The 14,674-nt window shown below is 37.8% G+C and overlaps 1 protein-coding gene across 8 annotated transcripts in view; it reads right to left on the bottom strand.

Annotated features, from left to right (window-relative positions):
* Positions 1–14,674, bottom strand: part of ARHGAP24 (Rho GTPase activating protein 24) — a 527,106-nt gene that overhangs the window by 31,347 nt on the left and 481,085 nt on the right. For all 8 annotated transcript variants that reach the window (XM_017959307.2, XM_031664078.1, XM_021939110.2 and 5 more), the window contains 2 exons: positions 5,935–6,067; positions 3,138–3,211 (listed from right to left, as the gene is read on the bottom strand). In XM_017959307.2, coding sequence (XP_017814796.1) covers positions 3,138–3,211; positions 5,935–6,067 — 207 coding nt within the window. The remainder of the gene's footprint in view (positions 1–3,137; positions 3,212–5,934; positions 6,068–14,674) is intronic.

Below are 14,674 nucleotides of genomic sequence, written 5' to 3'. Positions count from 1 at the left end.
ACCGGTTGTTCCTTTCCATGTTTAGTACTTCCTTCAGGGTCTCTTGTAAGGCAGGCCTAGTGGTGACAAAATCTCTAAGCATTTGCTTATCTGTAAAGGATTTTATTTCTCCTTCACTTATGAAACTTAGTTTGGCTGGATATGAAATTCTGGGTTTAAAATTCTTTTCTTTAAGAATGTTGAATATTGGCCCCCACTCTCTTCTGGCTTGTAGAGTTTCTGCCGAGAGATCTGCTGTGAGTCTGATGGGCTTCCCTTTGTGGGTAACCCGACCTTTCTCTCTGGCTGCCCTTAAGATTTTTTCCTTCATTTCAACTTTGGTGAATCTGGCAATTATGTGTCTTGGAGTTGCTCTTCTCGAGGAGTATCTTTGTGGCGTTCTCTGTATTTCCTGGATTTGAATGTTGGCCTGCCCTACTAGGTTGGGGAAGTTCTCCTGGATGATATCCTGAAGAGTGTTTTCCAACTTGGTTCCATTTTCCCCCTCACTTTCAGGCACCCCAATCAGACAGAGATTTGGTCTTTTTACATAATCCCATACTTCTTGCAGGCTTTGTTCATTTCTTTTTCTTCTTTTTTCTTTTGGTTTCTCTTCTCGCTTCATTTCATTCATTTGATCCTCAATCGCTGATACTCTTTCTTCCAGTTGATCGAGTCGGTTACTGAAGCTTGTGCATTTGTCACATATTTCTCGTGTCATGCTTTTCATCTCTTTCATTTCGTTTATGACCTTCTCTGCATTAATTAGTCTAGCCGTCAATTCTTCCACTTTTTTTTCAAGATTTTTAGTTTCTTTGCGCTGGGTACGTAATTCCTCCTTTAGCTCTGAGAAATTTGATGGACTGAAGCCTTCTTCTCTCATCTCGTCAAAGTCATTCTCCGTCCAGCTTTGATCCGTTGCTGGCGATGAGCTGCGCTCCTTTGCCGGGGGAGATGCGCTCTTGTTTTTTGAATTTCCAGCTTTTCTGCCCTGCTTTTTCCCCATCTTTGTGGTTTTATCTGCCTCTGGTCTTTGATGATGGTGATGTACTGATGGGGTTTTGGTGTAGGTGTCCTTCCTGTTTGATAGTTTTCCTTCTAACAGTCAGGACCCTCAGCTGTAGGTCTGTTGGAGATTGCTTGAGGTCCACTCCAGACCCTGTTTGCCTGGGTATCAGCAGCAGAGACTGCAGAAGATAGAATATTTCTGAACAGCAAGTGTACCTGTCTGATTCTTGCTTTGGAAGCTTCCTCTGAGGGGTGTACTCCACCCTGTGAGGTGTGGGGTGTCAGACTGCCCCTAGTGGGGGATGTCTCCCAGTTAGGCTACTCAGGGGTCAGGGACCCGCTTGAGCAGGGAGTCTGTCCCTTCTCAGATCTCAACCTCCGTGTTGGGAGATCCACTGCTCTCTTCAAAGCTGTCAGACAGAGTCGTTTGGGTCTGCAGAGGTATCTGCTGCTTTGTTATTGTTTACTGTGCCCTGCCCCCAGAGGTGGAGTCTACAGAGACAGGCAGGTTTCCTTGAGCTGCTGTGAGCTCCACCCAGTTCGAGCTTCCCAGCAGCTTTGTTTACCTACTTAAGCCTGAGCAATGGCGGGCGCCCCTCCCCCAGCCTCGCTGCTGCCTTGCCGGTAGATCACAGACTGCTGTGATAGCAATGAGGGAGGCTCCGTGGGTGTGGGACCCTCCCAGCCAGGTGTGGGATATGATCTCCTGGTGTGCCTGTTTGCTCAAAGCGCAGTATTGGGGTGGGAGTTACCCGATTCTCCAGGTGTTGTGTGTCTCAGTTCCCCTGGCTAGGAAAAGGGATTCCCTTCCCCCTTGCGCTTCCCAGGTGAGGCAATGCCTCGCCCTGCTTCAGCTCTCGCTGGTCGGGCTGCAGCAGCTGACCAGTACCGATCTTCCGGCACTCCCCAGTGAGATGAACCCAGTACCTCAGTTGAAAATGCCGAAATCACCGGTCTTCTGTGTCGCTGGCGCTGGGAGTTGAAGACTGGAGCCGCTCCTATTCGGCCATCTTGCTCCGCCCCTCATCCCTTTTACTTAAGGAGAATATAATCTCTGTCTCACCCACTAGAATAACTTGAATTAGTTCAAAATCTTTGGATTATAAGCTTCCATATTAATAAATCTAAGCTATCAGTGGCATAATTTCCTGCTTTTTCAAATTCTGGAACCCAAGGTCCTGTTTGCTTCTAAGTATAACCATCACTAGAGGAAATTATTGTGGGAGGATTTGGAATTTCTACTCAGTTACATTGACAATTAACACCAAAATGTCTGATATTACTCTTAGACTTCATAATTCTTAGTCCGTTGAACACTTATCTAATCATAACACCAAACACATACATAAATGCTGCACTGCACTCAATTAAAACTTTGAATTTTATTTTAAAATGGACTGGGAAGCTATCATGTAAGACACCCTGCAGTGACTTGTGCCAATCATCACTCTCTATTTAAATTTATACTGTTTCAATTTTGCATATTTGGTTCCTTAAACAGGGGCACATACATGGCATATCCCATTTGAGGCCTTGAGTTATACATTGAGAGGTACATTTTTCAGGCACAATTACTTTTCTAACAGAATTCAGTTACAAATGTCTTTTTGATGAAACCTGAGATGGGAGAGAAGTGGAAAGAAAATAACATTTATTGAATGCTTACTATATATTAATCATTTAAAATATAATGCAATTTTTAAAACAACTATGAGAAATACATGTTTTAATTACCATTTTACCTATTAGGACCCTGAGACTCAGAAAGAATAAGAGAATTGCATAAAGACAGGCAACTAGTCAATGGCACAATCTTGGCTCCCATGCAGATCTTTCTCATGCCAAGGTGGCATGCTTCTTTTCCTAAACAACGCCACTCCTGAAACAGTACAAACAACTTGATTGATGTTCAGAACAACATATCTTTAGTGTGCAGAGGTAAGAGAAACTTCAGAAACATTAAATTTCAAAATCAAGCAATTTAATGCTCAAAGAAGCCTTTGAGATCACCTTGTCCAACCTTTTACTTTTACAGAGGCCAACACTAGGGCTCAAAGTAGTTGAGTGATTTTATTCATTGTCAAACACAAATTAGGATCAGGCTAAATATGTCTTGTCTTGTTTACGTTCGTCGTTAGGACAGTTCTTACCTGCAAATATACTTGAGGAGGTTGTAATTTACCACTGGCAAACTCTTCACCTGCTTTGCTAATTCCTTAACACCCTGAGTACAAAGAAGAAAATAAATGTTATCTTTCTACATGTTCACCTTAGAATTAAAGCAAGTGGAAATGGCCATATAATTTTTTAAAAAAATTAGTTTCATATGTTATCAGTGAAAGATCTTGTCCTGAGCACTTACCACTATCACAATGAATATTTTAGAAAAGTTTTCAAATATGTACAAGCATTTAAAATATCTCCATAAGTACTATTTGTGGAGAAACAGATTCAAGTGAAGCTATTTATCATTTTTAACATTTGTTCGCAATTGACTGAAAAGAGAAGATAAGCTCATTTATTAATAATATTATTTGAAGAAAAGTAAACTATGTAGTGAGCATTCTTCCCAGTTTTAGCATGTGTAGATCATAGATAAACACATCTACTGACAAAAGTCTCTCAGAGCTGGTCAGGTTTAGGATACATCATTTGGGGAGGGAGGATAATTGAAAAACGTGATCTTTCTGGAAATTTCACAAGGGACTAATTTATTTGGTTCTTCTCATTGTATGACTTCCCCTAAAATGTAAATGATACCAGAAAAGCCAATGGATAATGTAATTTGCTTTCTTCTTCTGCCCATAAAGGTCCAGATAGTAAATATTTGAGGCTTTATGGGACAAATGGTCTCTGTTTGCAACCACTCAACTCTTCTGTTGTAGTGCAAAAGCAGCCACAGACAATATTATTTAACAAATGGAATAAAACTGCATTTATAAAAACAGGCAGCAGTTAGGCCGGGTGCGGTGGCTCACGCCTGTAATCCCAGCACTTTGGGAGGCTGAGGTGGGCCGATCATGAGGTCAGGAGATCAAGACCATGCTGGCTAACACGGTGAAACCCCATCTCTACTAAAAATACAAAAAAAAAAAAAAAAAAAAAAAAAAATTTAGCTGGGAGTGGTGGCGGGCACCTATAGTCCCAGCTACTTGGGAGGCTGAGGCAGGAGAATGGCGAACCCAGGAGGCGGAGCTTACAGTGAGCTGAGATTGTGCCACTGCACTCGAGCCTGGGTGACAGAGTGAGAATCCATCTCTCTCTCTATATATATATATATATAGGCAGCAGTTTTTGACATGAGTGCCAAAAAAATCTAACGGGGGAAAGAATAGTGTTTTACAAATGGTGATGGGACAATTGTATATCCACACAAAGAAGAATTAAGTTTGTTCCTTTCCTCACACCAAAAACAAAAATGAACTCAAAGTGAATCATAGTTCTAAATGTAAAAGCTGAGGCTATAGAATTCTTAGAAGAAAATATAGGAGTAACTCTTTGTGACCTTGTATTAAGCAAAGTCTTTTTAGATATGACACAAAACCACAAATGATTAAAAATAGATAAATTTGACTTCATCAAAATGTACAACTTTTGTGTTTCAAAGGACGCCATCAATAAAATGAAGAGACAATGCACAGAATGTGAGAAAATACTTAAAAACCATATTTATAAGGGTCATATATCTAAACTATATAAACTCTTACAACTCAATACTATTAATAATAAGGCAAATAACCCAACTGAAAATGGGGAAATAATCGGAATAGATATTTCTCCAAAGAAAATATACTAATATCCAATAAGTACATGAAAAGATGTTCAGCATCATTAGCCATCAGGGAAATGTCATTCAACCTTCAATGAGACGACTTTACTCATGTTAGGATGGCTAGGATAAACAAGACAGGTAACAAGCGATGGCAAAGATTTGAAGAAATCAGAATCTGCACTCATTGCTGATGGGAACGTAAAATGCGAGAGGCCTTTCGAAAAACACAGAGTTACATATGGCCCAATAATTCTACCTTCTAGGTATACACTCAAGAGAAATAAAAACATAGGTCCATGCAAAACTTTGTACATGGATGTTCACAACATTATTCATAATAGCCAAATAATGAAAAAAAAAAAAAAAAACCCACAGGTCTGTCCGATGAATGGATGAACAATGGAACATTGTTTAGAATGAAAATGAATGATATACTGATAAGTGGCACAAAATGAGTAAACTTTGAAAACAGTGAAAGAAGCCAATCTGCACACACACACAAAAACATTGAATGACTCCATTTATAAGGAATGTCCAGAATAGGCAAATCTTTAGGGACAGAAAATAGATTAGTAGTTGCCAAGAATTGGGGAAAAAGCAGAATTAAGAGAGGGTATGAGGTTTATTTTGAGGCAATAAAAATATTGCAAATATTCTGAAATTAGATTTTGGTGATAATCTAATATCTCAGAGTTGTACAACTCTGAGAATATACTAAAAAACACTGAATTATACATTTTAAATGGGCAATTGTATAGCATAAAAATTATACCTTACCAAATCCGTTTAAAGAAACAGCAGTAGGTAGGATTTTGTATACAAGCCACTGTTTGAAGTGGTTTGGGTTCACAAAATCAAAAGATTATGAGACACAGCAGTCACTTTTTTGTGTGTGATGTGTGGCCTGACATAGCACTGCATTTACCATTTAGGGAAATAAAGTGGCATGTCGTGCTGATTTAATTTATTCAGCCATATTTCTTTTTTTGATCAGAGAGGGGATCAGAAATGGTACTTGAGCTGTATTTGGAAAGTCTCAGTGTGTGTGAGGTCAATGCAAAGGATAGTGGAGAATAACACTGGGATAGGGCAATGGAAATTTACAGATTTAAGACTAAGAACACACATAAAAATTCCAAACGAAAGCTTATTTGGAAATAAATGCATCAACTTACCGCTTCCTCTTCCTTACTGAGCAGTTTGGCACATGACAAAAAATCTTCATACTTCGCATAAGGAATAACTGGTTCTGGAAGTTCTCGGAGGTACAGCTTAAGAAGTGATGCCACCGTGTGTACATCTGTGTTGCTGTGGAGATAGAAGTGTGAAGATATTCTTTGGAGTAAACTTCATACCATTCTATTTATTTTTTTCAAGAGTCCAAGAGTTAGAATTCCATCCAAGTTGGCAATTGAATGAATCAACCCAGTTTTCAGAGAGCACTCATTTATGTGATGCGTATTAGGTGGGGAGAAGAAGGCCTAGAAAAATCTACAGAATCCTCAGTGTAAAGGTGGAATGATGGCTACCAGAGGCTGGGAGGGATAAGTGTATGTGTGTGTGTGGGTGGGTGGGGTGGGAGTGGGGATGGTTAATGAATACAAAATATAGTAAGGTAGAATGTATAAGATCTAGTATTTGATAGCAAAACAGGGTGACTGCAGTCAACAATAATTTATCGTACATTTAAAAATAACTAAAACAGTATAATTAGAATGTTTATAACACAAAGAAATGATGAATGTTTGAGATGATACATAGCCCATTTACCCTGATGTGATTATTACACATTATAGGCCTGTATCACAATATCTCATGTACCCCATAAATATACACACCAACTACATACCCATAAAAATAAAAAAAAATTAAAGAATCCTCAGTGTGGTTTGAACATTCAAGCATTTTTCTTTGTGTGTATTTGATAGTAAGCACAGGTGTTAACTTAAGAAAACAATGAGAATATATTAGATCTGAAATAAAATATACTGTAATAAAATTTACAAAAAATACCAAATCTATAGATGAGTATATGTGTGTATTCAATATAAAAATGAATTACTAAATTCCCGCTCATCTCTCAAAATGTTGAACTCATTTTTGAGAAAGTGTTGGTGCTTGCCTATAGATACTCGAAGCTTAGTGTGACATGCTATACATTTTTAACAGAGCTCATTTTGAAAATGATTGATTCTAAGCATAATTGTTTGTCTAATATTCTAAGATAGCTGGGAATCCTTAGCGTGTTCTAGAAAAGAAGAGAAATGCTATGAAAATAAACAATAAAAACTTAATGTCCTTTACATAACTTGAATAATTTATTTGTATCCTCTGCTGAGTGTCAGTGGCAAGATAACTCACTAAATAACTTACTAAAATATTAATTTATATTTTGTCTTCTGTATCTTATATTTCCTGTTAATCCATGAAGATGGATGATAGCAAAGACAGGAAGAACAGAGTTTTTATTTGTGTGGGCGAAGTCGTTTTGTTTTTTGTATCTCCGGGGAGAATAAGCAAAAGTGTGAAAGGAGAGGTGATTCCTGTGAACCGGGAAGAGTGGTAGCGAACAATCCAGGGAATTCTTTACCTCACTCCCAAGCTGTGCTGCAGGAAGTGACATGTCCCCACAGAGGTGTGCTCTGAGGAGTTGGGATGCAGGCAGTGGGGTTTCCTGCCTCAGTGAATATTCTCTTATCCCAGTGGCGGCATGGAAGCAGAGCCCACTTTACGAAATTATATGAGCTGAGACAATGGGCTTCTCGGTTCTCAGTTTCAAACCCGTGAAGTCCTATGGGTTGATTTCATCAGCTATTTACTGCACATCTACTCCTAATGGACATTATAGAAAACACAAGGGCTAGGACCTCAGGGGTTTAAATAAGATAGGTATTATTCCAGCCTGCTCACGACTTGTAGTCTAGTCAAGACAGCAGATATTAAGCTGATAAGAAGACAAGTATGTGATTACAAAATAAGGTGAGTAGAAATATGGAAAATTATTGCATACCATCTAATAACAAGGCAGGATGTCGAGGGCTTCTCTGAGAAAATGATGTTTGAGCCAAGATCTGAAGGGTGTCTAAGGACAGAAGAAGGCATTTCTGATCAAAGCAAGGGAGAAAAACAGCCTAAAGTGGGAGGAAGTCTCCTGTCGTTGCAGAATTGACAAAGGCTAGGAAGGTCAGAGCCCAGAATGGAAATAGGTAAGGTCTGTGCAGTAGGCAGCAACCTCATGGACCATAGGACTTCACCTCCTTCAGGGTAAGGGCTGAGGTTTTCCATTTTGACATTGGAGTCTCTCAGAACAGGTATATTGTCAACTGTTTTATAGATGTTAAAATGATGGAGGTTATCTGAAAGGGCTTGTTTTAACTAGTTAATTGTATCTTCTTGATAATTAAATAAATATATATTTTTCTTTCTAAAATTCTGAACTGATAAACACTGCAGAAGAGGTTACCTTAAAACCTTGTAATGAAAATAGAAATCATGTTTCCAGGACATCTTGAAAACTGCAATCAACTCATTAATTCCTAAAACTAAATTCCAAAAAAAATCATTTTAAAAAGACATACCTAAAATAGTCTCAATGGTAAGACAAGGAAGACACTAGTATTTTTGTTTGTTTTCTGACAAGCCACCGTATTTCATGTGCATCAAAGCCTTCTGTGTTCTTCTTGCTATATCTACCCCTCGAAGGGACAGTCATTAGTAGTAAACAAATCACAGCCTGGGGCAGGATAGGCATAGCAGTCAAATATTCCAATAAACTATTTCCTTTTGATTCCACTCTAACCCAATCTACTGTCATGACTCAGATTTGTTTGCCTTCAGAGTCAATGACAATTTTGTTAGTTACAGGTAGTACAAACATAGAAGAATATAAAAATAAAATATAAAATAAATAAGTATATATTTCAATATACAGAGTATGTTATATATAATTTCATGACTATATAAACAGAAGGTATCAAATAGTTATAAATAAATACTATAAATGAGACAATAATGATAAACAAGAAACATATTTAACAAGAAATCTGCTTTAAAGTTTCATTGATGATCTATTTATTACATTGACTGTTCCCAAACACACTGTTTTTAAGGGAACTTCCTTAGCACTTACTCTACTGTTTTGCTTTTAATGAAGTGAAGCATTTTATAAACTATGGTATTGAGAACCTTTGAACACTAGATGGCGAGATTGCAAAGTTAGACAATGGGATGGTGTAAAAATTGTGAAGGATGAAGGGCCATAGAATCATTTTTCCTCTACCAGCAATTTTCTTAGCGCCAAAGCTGCAGTAATGTTCCAAGAATAGAAGTATTTGAGACATGAATCACGGTAAAAGGTGGAAAGGGATGATTATTTTATTTCTTCCCAGAAGTGATACATTACAGGAGCTTTCTAACATTATAGTATATATGAACACAGCTAATTATATAGAAATGAAGAAAAAATGAACAATTATATATATATATTTATTAACAAAGTTTATTAACTTTTGCTTAAAGGCTAAAATTTAAAAATTTATGACTCTCTTTTTTTGGCTTGATTAAACTTATCCTTCCCTATAGAAATAGAGACTTCAGCATTTTTCTAGAGTTTTCATTTTTGCTTTGTCCTTTCTCACTGAAGAAAATAATTATTTCTGGACAGAATCTAACATATTTTTCCAGTTCTGATTCACCTCAAGAGGTTCTCAGTCACATGCCCTAATTGTCAGTAGGCTACCCATTACAATGGGGAAGTCTGGTGTTTCTCTGAAAAATATCTTTGTATGTTCAGTCTACAAAATAGCAACCCTGTCAGTCTCACTCTCTAGCCTTCTATCTCCTATTGAAAATCCACTACTTTGCCAAATTAATATCTACTTCAATATGTGCAACCAATTAATTAGATACCAATATTATGTGCTAATTGCCCAGTGTACCTAAAAGAAAGTGCCATCTTTATCTCAGAGAAATACCCCTCAGTCTTCACCAAAGTGAAGTGAAGTGACTGCATTGTGGCAAAAGTCTATGTACAATGGATAATAAAAATTTTTCACCTAATAACAACAACACATCTGCACATATCAGGGCCTCACTGAAGGCCAATGAGTAGGTTCTGCTATTAACCCCATTTGGGGTACTTCAACAGGAAACTGAACAGACAAAAATTATTTTTGGCTAATCACTGAGATACGAGGTGCTTTAGAGTCATGCTCTCTAGTATGATAAATAAAACTGAAATTCGCCCAAGGAGTCCTCCCTACAGGTTCCTAATTGCAACCTAACTCAGTACCAGAAACAAAGTGAAAACCTAATGAGGAACAAACAGCTGAGTTTCAGTCAATCACAGGCAGCTGTTCAAACCGTGTATGAGATGTAAACCATGTAATGGGGCTGTCTCTGTACCTCGCTTCTGTTTTCCGTAGGTTACTTCTTTTTCTCATCCTGTAACTATAACCTGCACATGTGGTAGGGTGGAACATTCCAAACCATTTTGTCCCAAACTGCTGCTAGATTCTAGAATCACAAAAGAAGTCAATGAAGATCTGCAAAACTAGATTTGTTGTAATTCTGTCTTTTAACGGTAGAAGTTCAAAACTATTTGCTAATATAAAGTCATTATACAGACTGAAGTCCCTTTCACTCAGCTGGAAGTAGAGCCTTTTCAGAAGGTAAGATATGTAATCAACCACGTTATATCCAGAGGTAGGAAAAAGGCAGCACGAGATAGGCCCAAAGATCTGAGTGAAGGAGCTATCAGACCAGGAGGAACTTTGTAGCATATGTCCCTTAATTGAGCAACATATAGGTTTGGTGCGCATCTTATATTGTACTTGGACTTTATGTCTGAATCCTGTTTCCTCCTGGTTATTGCTTTTTTTTTACAAACTTAAAGGGAGAATTCCATGAGGCTTCCTATGATTGACCTAATTTTGTATTCTCATCGGTCTACTTCGATCCTTCTGGGATCACTCATTTACTCACCAAACAGTTTCTGAACACCTGTGATGTGCACAGCGTCATGCTACATGGTAGGTGAAAAATAAATGAACAACATAGACCCTTTTTTCTTCCTTTGAGTTTATATTTCTCACTTTTCCATACCATGCCTCATTTTTCTCTACTTCATAACACTTCTGTATATTCTAACTGCTGAGTTCCTGCCAAGTATGTGATCTGAAGAATGTTCTTTATATTTCCTGGAAATTATCTGTCCTACTTAGCATCTAGGTGCAATATAGGCCTCTTATTAATCTGAACAAGGATAAAGGAGTCTGACAAGAATCCCTCCTTGCTCATCATCCATCCCTATTCCTCCTTTCCTCATAAACATACTTACACACACTGATAAATCCAAATGCCACCATAATTACAAGTATAATATTACATAGACAAAACCTTGTAACATTTAAGTCTCAAAATTAGAAATGGGAATTTTTCACTCTGAATACTATGCAGATAATACAGTATAATTCCTTGGTTTAACTGAATAGAATGAATTCGCAATGCACCTACACAGGAAGTTATTAAAGATATTGTGAACTTATCTGCAACAAGCACAATGGGATGATCTAAAATTCGCTTAGAATTAAAAAATAATAATGTCATATCCATCAGCCTCCACGGAGAACACCCATGAGACTGAAAGCATTTGGCAGTACTTCCAACATGAATGCTACCACCAAATGGTCTTGCTTAAGCAATACTCTGCTTTGCCTGCTGAGTTCACCAAGACACAGAAAAGCAATTCCAAAGATACTAAGCAGCTCCAGACTAAATTCAACATCTCTTTTAAAAGTCTGGTTCTGTTCAAACTTATTTTTTTATGTATCTGTCAAAACTGATGCACTTTCCAGCAGTGAGACTAGAATCTGGTTAAACCTGTCATGGCTTATTGCACAGCTACATAAATGTCACCACTGAATTATATACAAAACCAAAGGACTGTTTCACCTCCAGGCTAAGTGCTGGACTACATTGAACTAGTGCTTGTCCCAGTAGAATTCTCCTGGTTTAAAGCTGCTGATGGCAGAGAACTGCATGATACCTGCTATGGGCTGAATATCCACCTATCCTCTTTGTACATCGAAGCCCTAACTTCTAATGCAATGGTACTTGGAGTTACAGCTCTGAGGGGTAATTAGGGTTTGATGAGTTCATGAGGGTGGGGCCCTGGCCTGATGGGATTAGGGCTTTTATAAAATGAGACACTAAAGAGCTTGCTCTTTCTCTCTCCCCTTGTCCAAGAAGTCAGTCAGAAGACAGTTATCTGCAAGCCAAGAAGACAGCCTTCACCAGAGCACAACCATATTAACACCCTGATCTTAGACTTCCAATTTCTGGAACTGTGAAATAAGAAGTTTCTGTTGTTTAAGCTACCAGTCTACAGTATTTTATTACGACAGTTTAAATTGACTAAAACAACCCCCAAGTCTACTTTTGGTGAGCTTGTCTATAAAACTGTTGATGGTACTGTCAGAGTACTAGGTAATGAAATGTTATTGCAAAAACAGAAACATGCTTTCAGTTAATGTAAATTTATAGAAATACTGTCAGATAAACCAATGTGATACAGAACACAAAGATTCACAACCTTGGCTGCACACTGGAATTAACTGAAAACGTTTTCTAATAATTGTTGACTAGGTTTTATACGTTCTGGTATAATTGATCTGGGTTAAAGCTTTGGCATTGATATTTTATTCTCTTATGTAGCCAATATTGAGAAACACTGATACAGAACATGGATTTGGAGTGGAAAACTCCAACGAAAGGAGGCAGTTCCAATGTGTAATGGTCACTAGTTTAAATCTGGACACTTCTAGCATCCGTGGGAGCCTACTAGTTACGTATTTGTCTCTCCAGTATTCCCCAGTGGAAGACGTGGTGGAAAGAATGTTGGTGGGGACATAGTGCCTGATATGGTTTGGCCCTGTGTCCCCACCCAAATCTCATCTTGTAGCTCTCAAAATTCCCGCGTGTTGTGGGAGGGACCCAGTGGGAGATGATCAAATCATGGGGGTGGGTCTTTCCTGTGCTGTTCTCATGATAGTGAATGGGTCTCATGAGATCTGACAGTTTTAAAAATGGGGAGTCTGCCTGCACAAGCTCTCTCTTTGCCTGCTGCCATGCACGTGAGATGTAACTTGCTCCTCCTTGCCTTCTGCCATGATTGTGAGACTTTCCCAGCCATATGGAACTGTGAGTTCTCTATGAAACCTCTTTCTTTCGTAAATTGCGCAGTCTCCGGTATGTCTTTATCAGCAGCATGAAAACAGACTAATATAGTGCCCAGCTTTACCAAACTGTCACATCGATCTTTTCTTTCCTCCCTCTAGAATTACTTCTGTGTATAGAGGCATGTGTGTAGAGACTTCTCTCTTTCAATGCTAGATTATCGTGTAAAAATAGTATTTGACCGTTTAATGTACATTCACTCCAACATCCCATATGTGCAAGCACGTGCATGTGAGTATACACACACACACACACGTACACAAATCACTCTCTTTACATATATAAGATAATAATAAACAAATAAATATAAAACACCTTGTAGTATAGCTGTAAGACAGAGATTACTTTGAGCAATCCGAGTTTGGTGGCTCTAAACAATAGACACCTCAAAAAGAAAGTAGCTAACTCCCTAACTGAAAAAAATTATGGATATTTATTCATTTTCTATTTCTGACTAATATTTCCCATGAGTAAGTCTCTATTTCAGTGTTTCTTTGACACCTTACTTGCCTTTCCCTTCCACCTCCTTGCCTCTTCTCTGACCACCATTCCTTACTAGTTAGCTCTTCCTCTGCTGGCCTCTAAGTGGTGTTGTTTTCCTGGATGACCTGCACACTCTTTGGATTAATCCATGAGTTCCACTATCACTTTGCTACAAGACTACATAATATCTATCTCTGTATCAGACCTTTCCACTGAATTCTTAGATGTTTCATACATATTTGAACTTCACGTGAACAAAATTGACCGGCAACAACAGAAAAATCTCCCCTTGTGTAAAATTGTTCCTCTTTAGGATTTTTTTTTTTTCCACAATGAATGGCATCACCATTTACACAAAGAAGCAAGAAACCTAGAAGTCAAACTGAATTTGACTGTTCCCAAGACCTAAATCTGACAGCAATTGGTGATTCTCTGACTGAGCAGTAAGTTGGAATTACCTGGGAAGTTTAAAAAAAAAAAAATACAAATGCCTGGTTCATATATATTCTGACATAATAGCTTATGAATCCATGCCTTCTTTGGCACTCTTACTGACACTGCTTAAGTTCTAGTTTGTATTACTCACCTCCACTAACACAATACCATATTAACTGGTTTTCCCGATATCAAGACTGTCCTCCTACCTCTAACTCCCTTAAAAAACACATATAAGTGGTAAACATCAGCACTAAATATAAATAACAAACAAAATGAATTGTTGTATAGCTTTTGAATATGATTTGAATGCAAAGGGCAATTGTTTAAGCATAAATAAACAAATATGTATGCCACAAAAAACACACACTTGTTTTATAAATTAGTCATTAGAGTTGTTGCCATATAGTTTGAATTAATATGTTTGAGAGAATCAATTCACTTTAGAATTAGACATATTCTAATGTGCCTATGTAAATTAAAAATTTAGACTAAAGAATAAAAATAAATTCTGACATTTTCTATTACAGTACCAAGGTGTTTTAACCAAAAAAGAAAAGTTAGCAGGATCAAGACACTTACAAGGCTTGATGTAGAACATTCAGAAAAGTTTCCTTAAAGCAATAATTATATCAGTATGAAACTCTTTTAAGCAGGCTACTTTGTACAACATATGCATTCAGCTGCAACAAGCACAAAACCTAATTAAAACCTTAAGTGCTGTCAGTTACAAAATAAATCAACACAGCTATTAAGATGACT

Source organism: Papio anubis, chromosome 3 (assembly GCF_008728515.1).
Source record: "Papio anubis isolate 15944 chromosome 3, Panubis1.0, whole genome shotgun sequence".
NCBI classification, from domain to species: Eukaryota; Metazoa; Chordata; class Mammalia; order Primates; family Cercopithecidae; genus Papio; species Papio anubis.
Note: the sequence above shows the minus strand (reverse complement) of the source record. Positions and strands in the feature narration are given on the sequence as shown.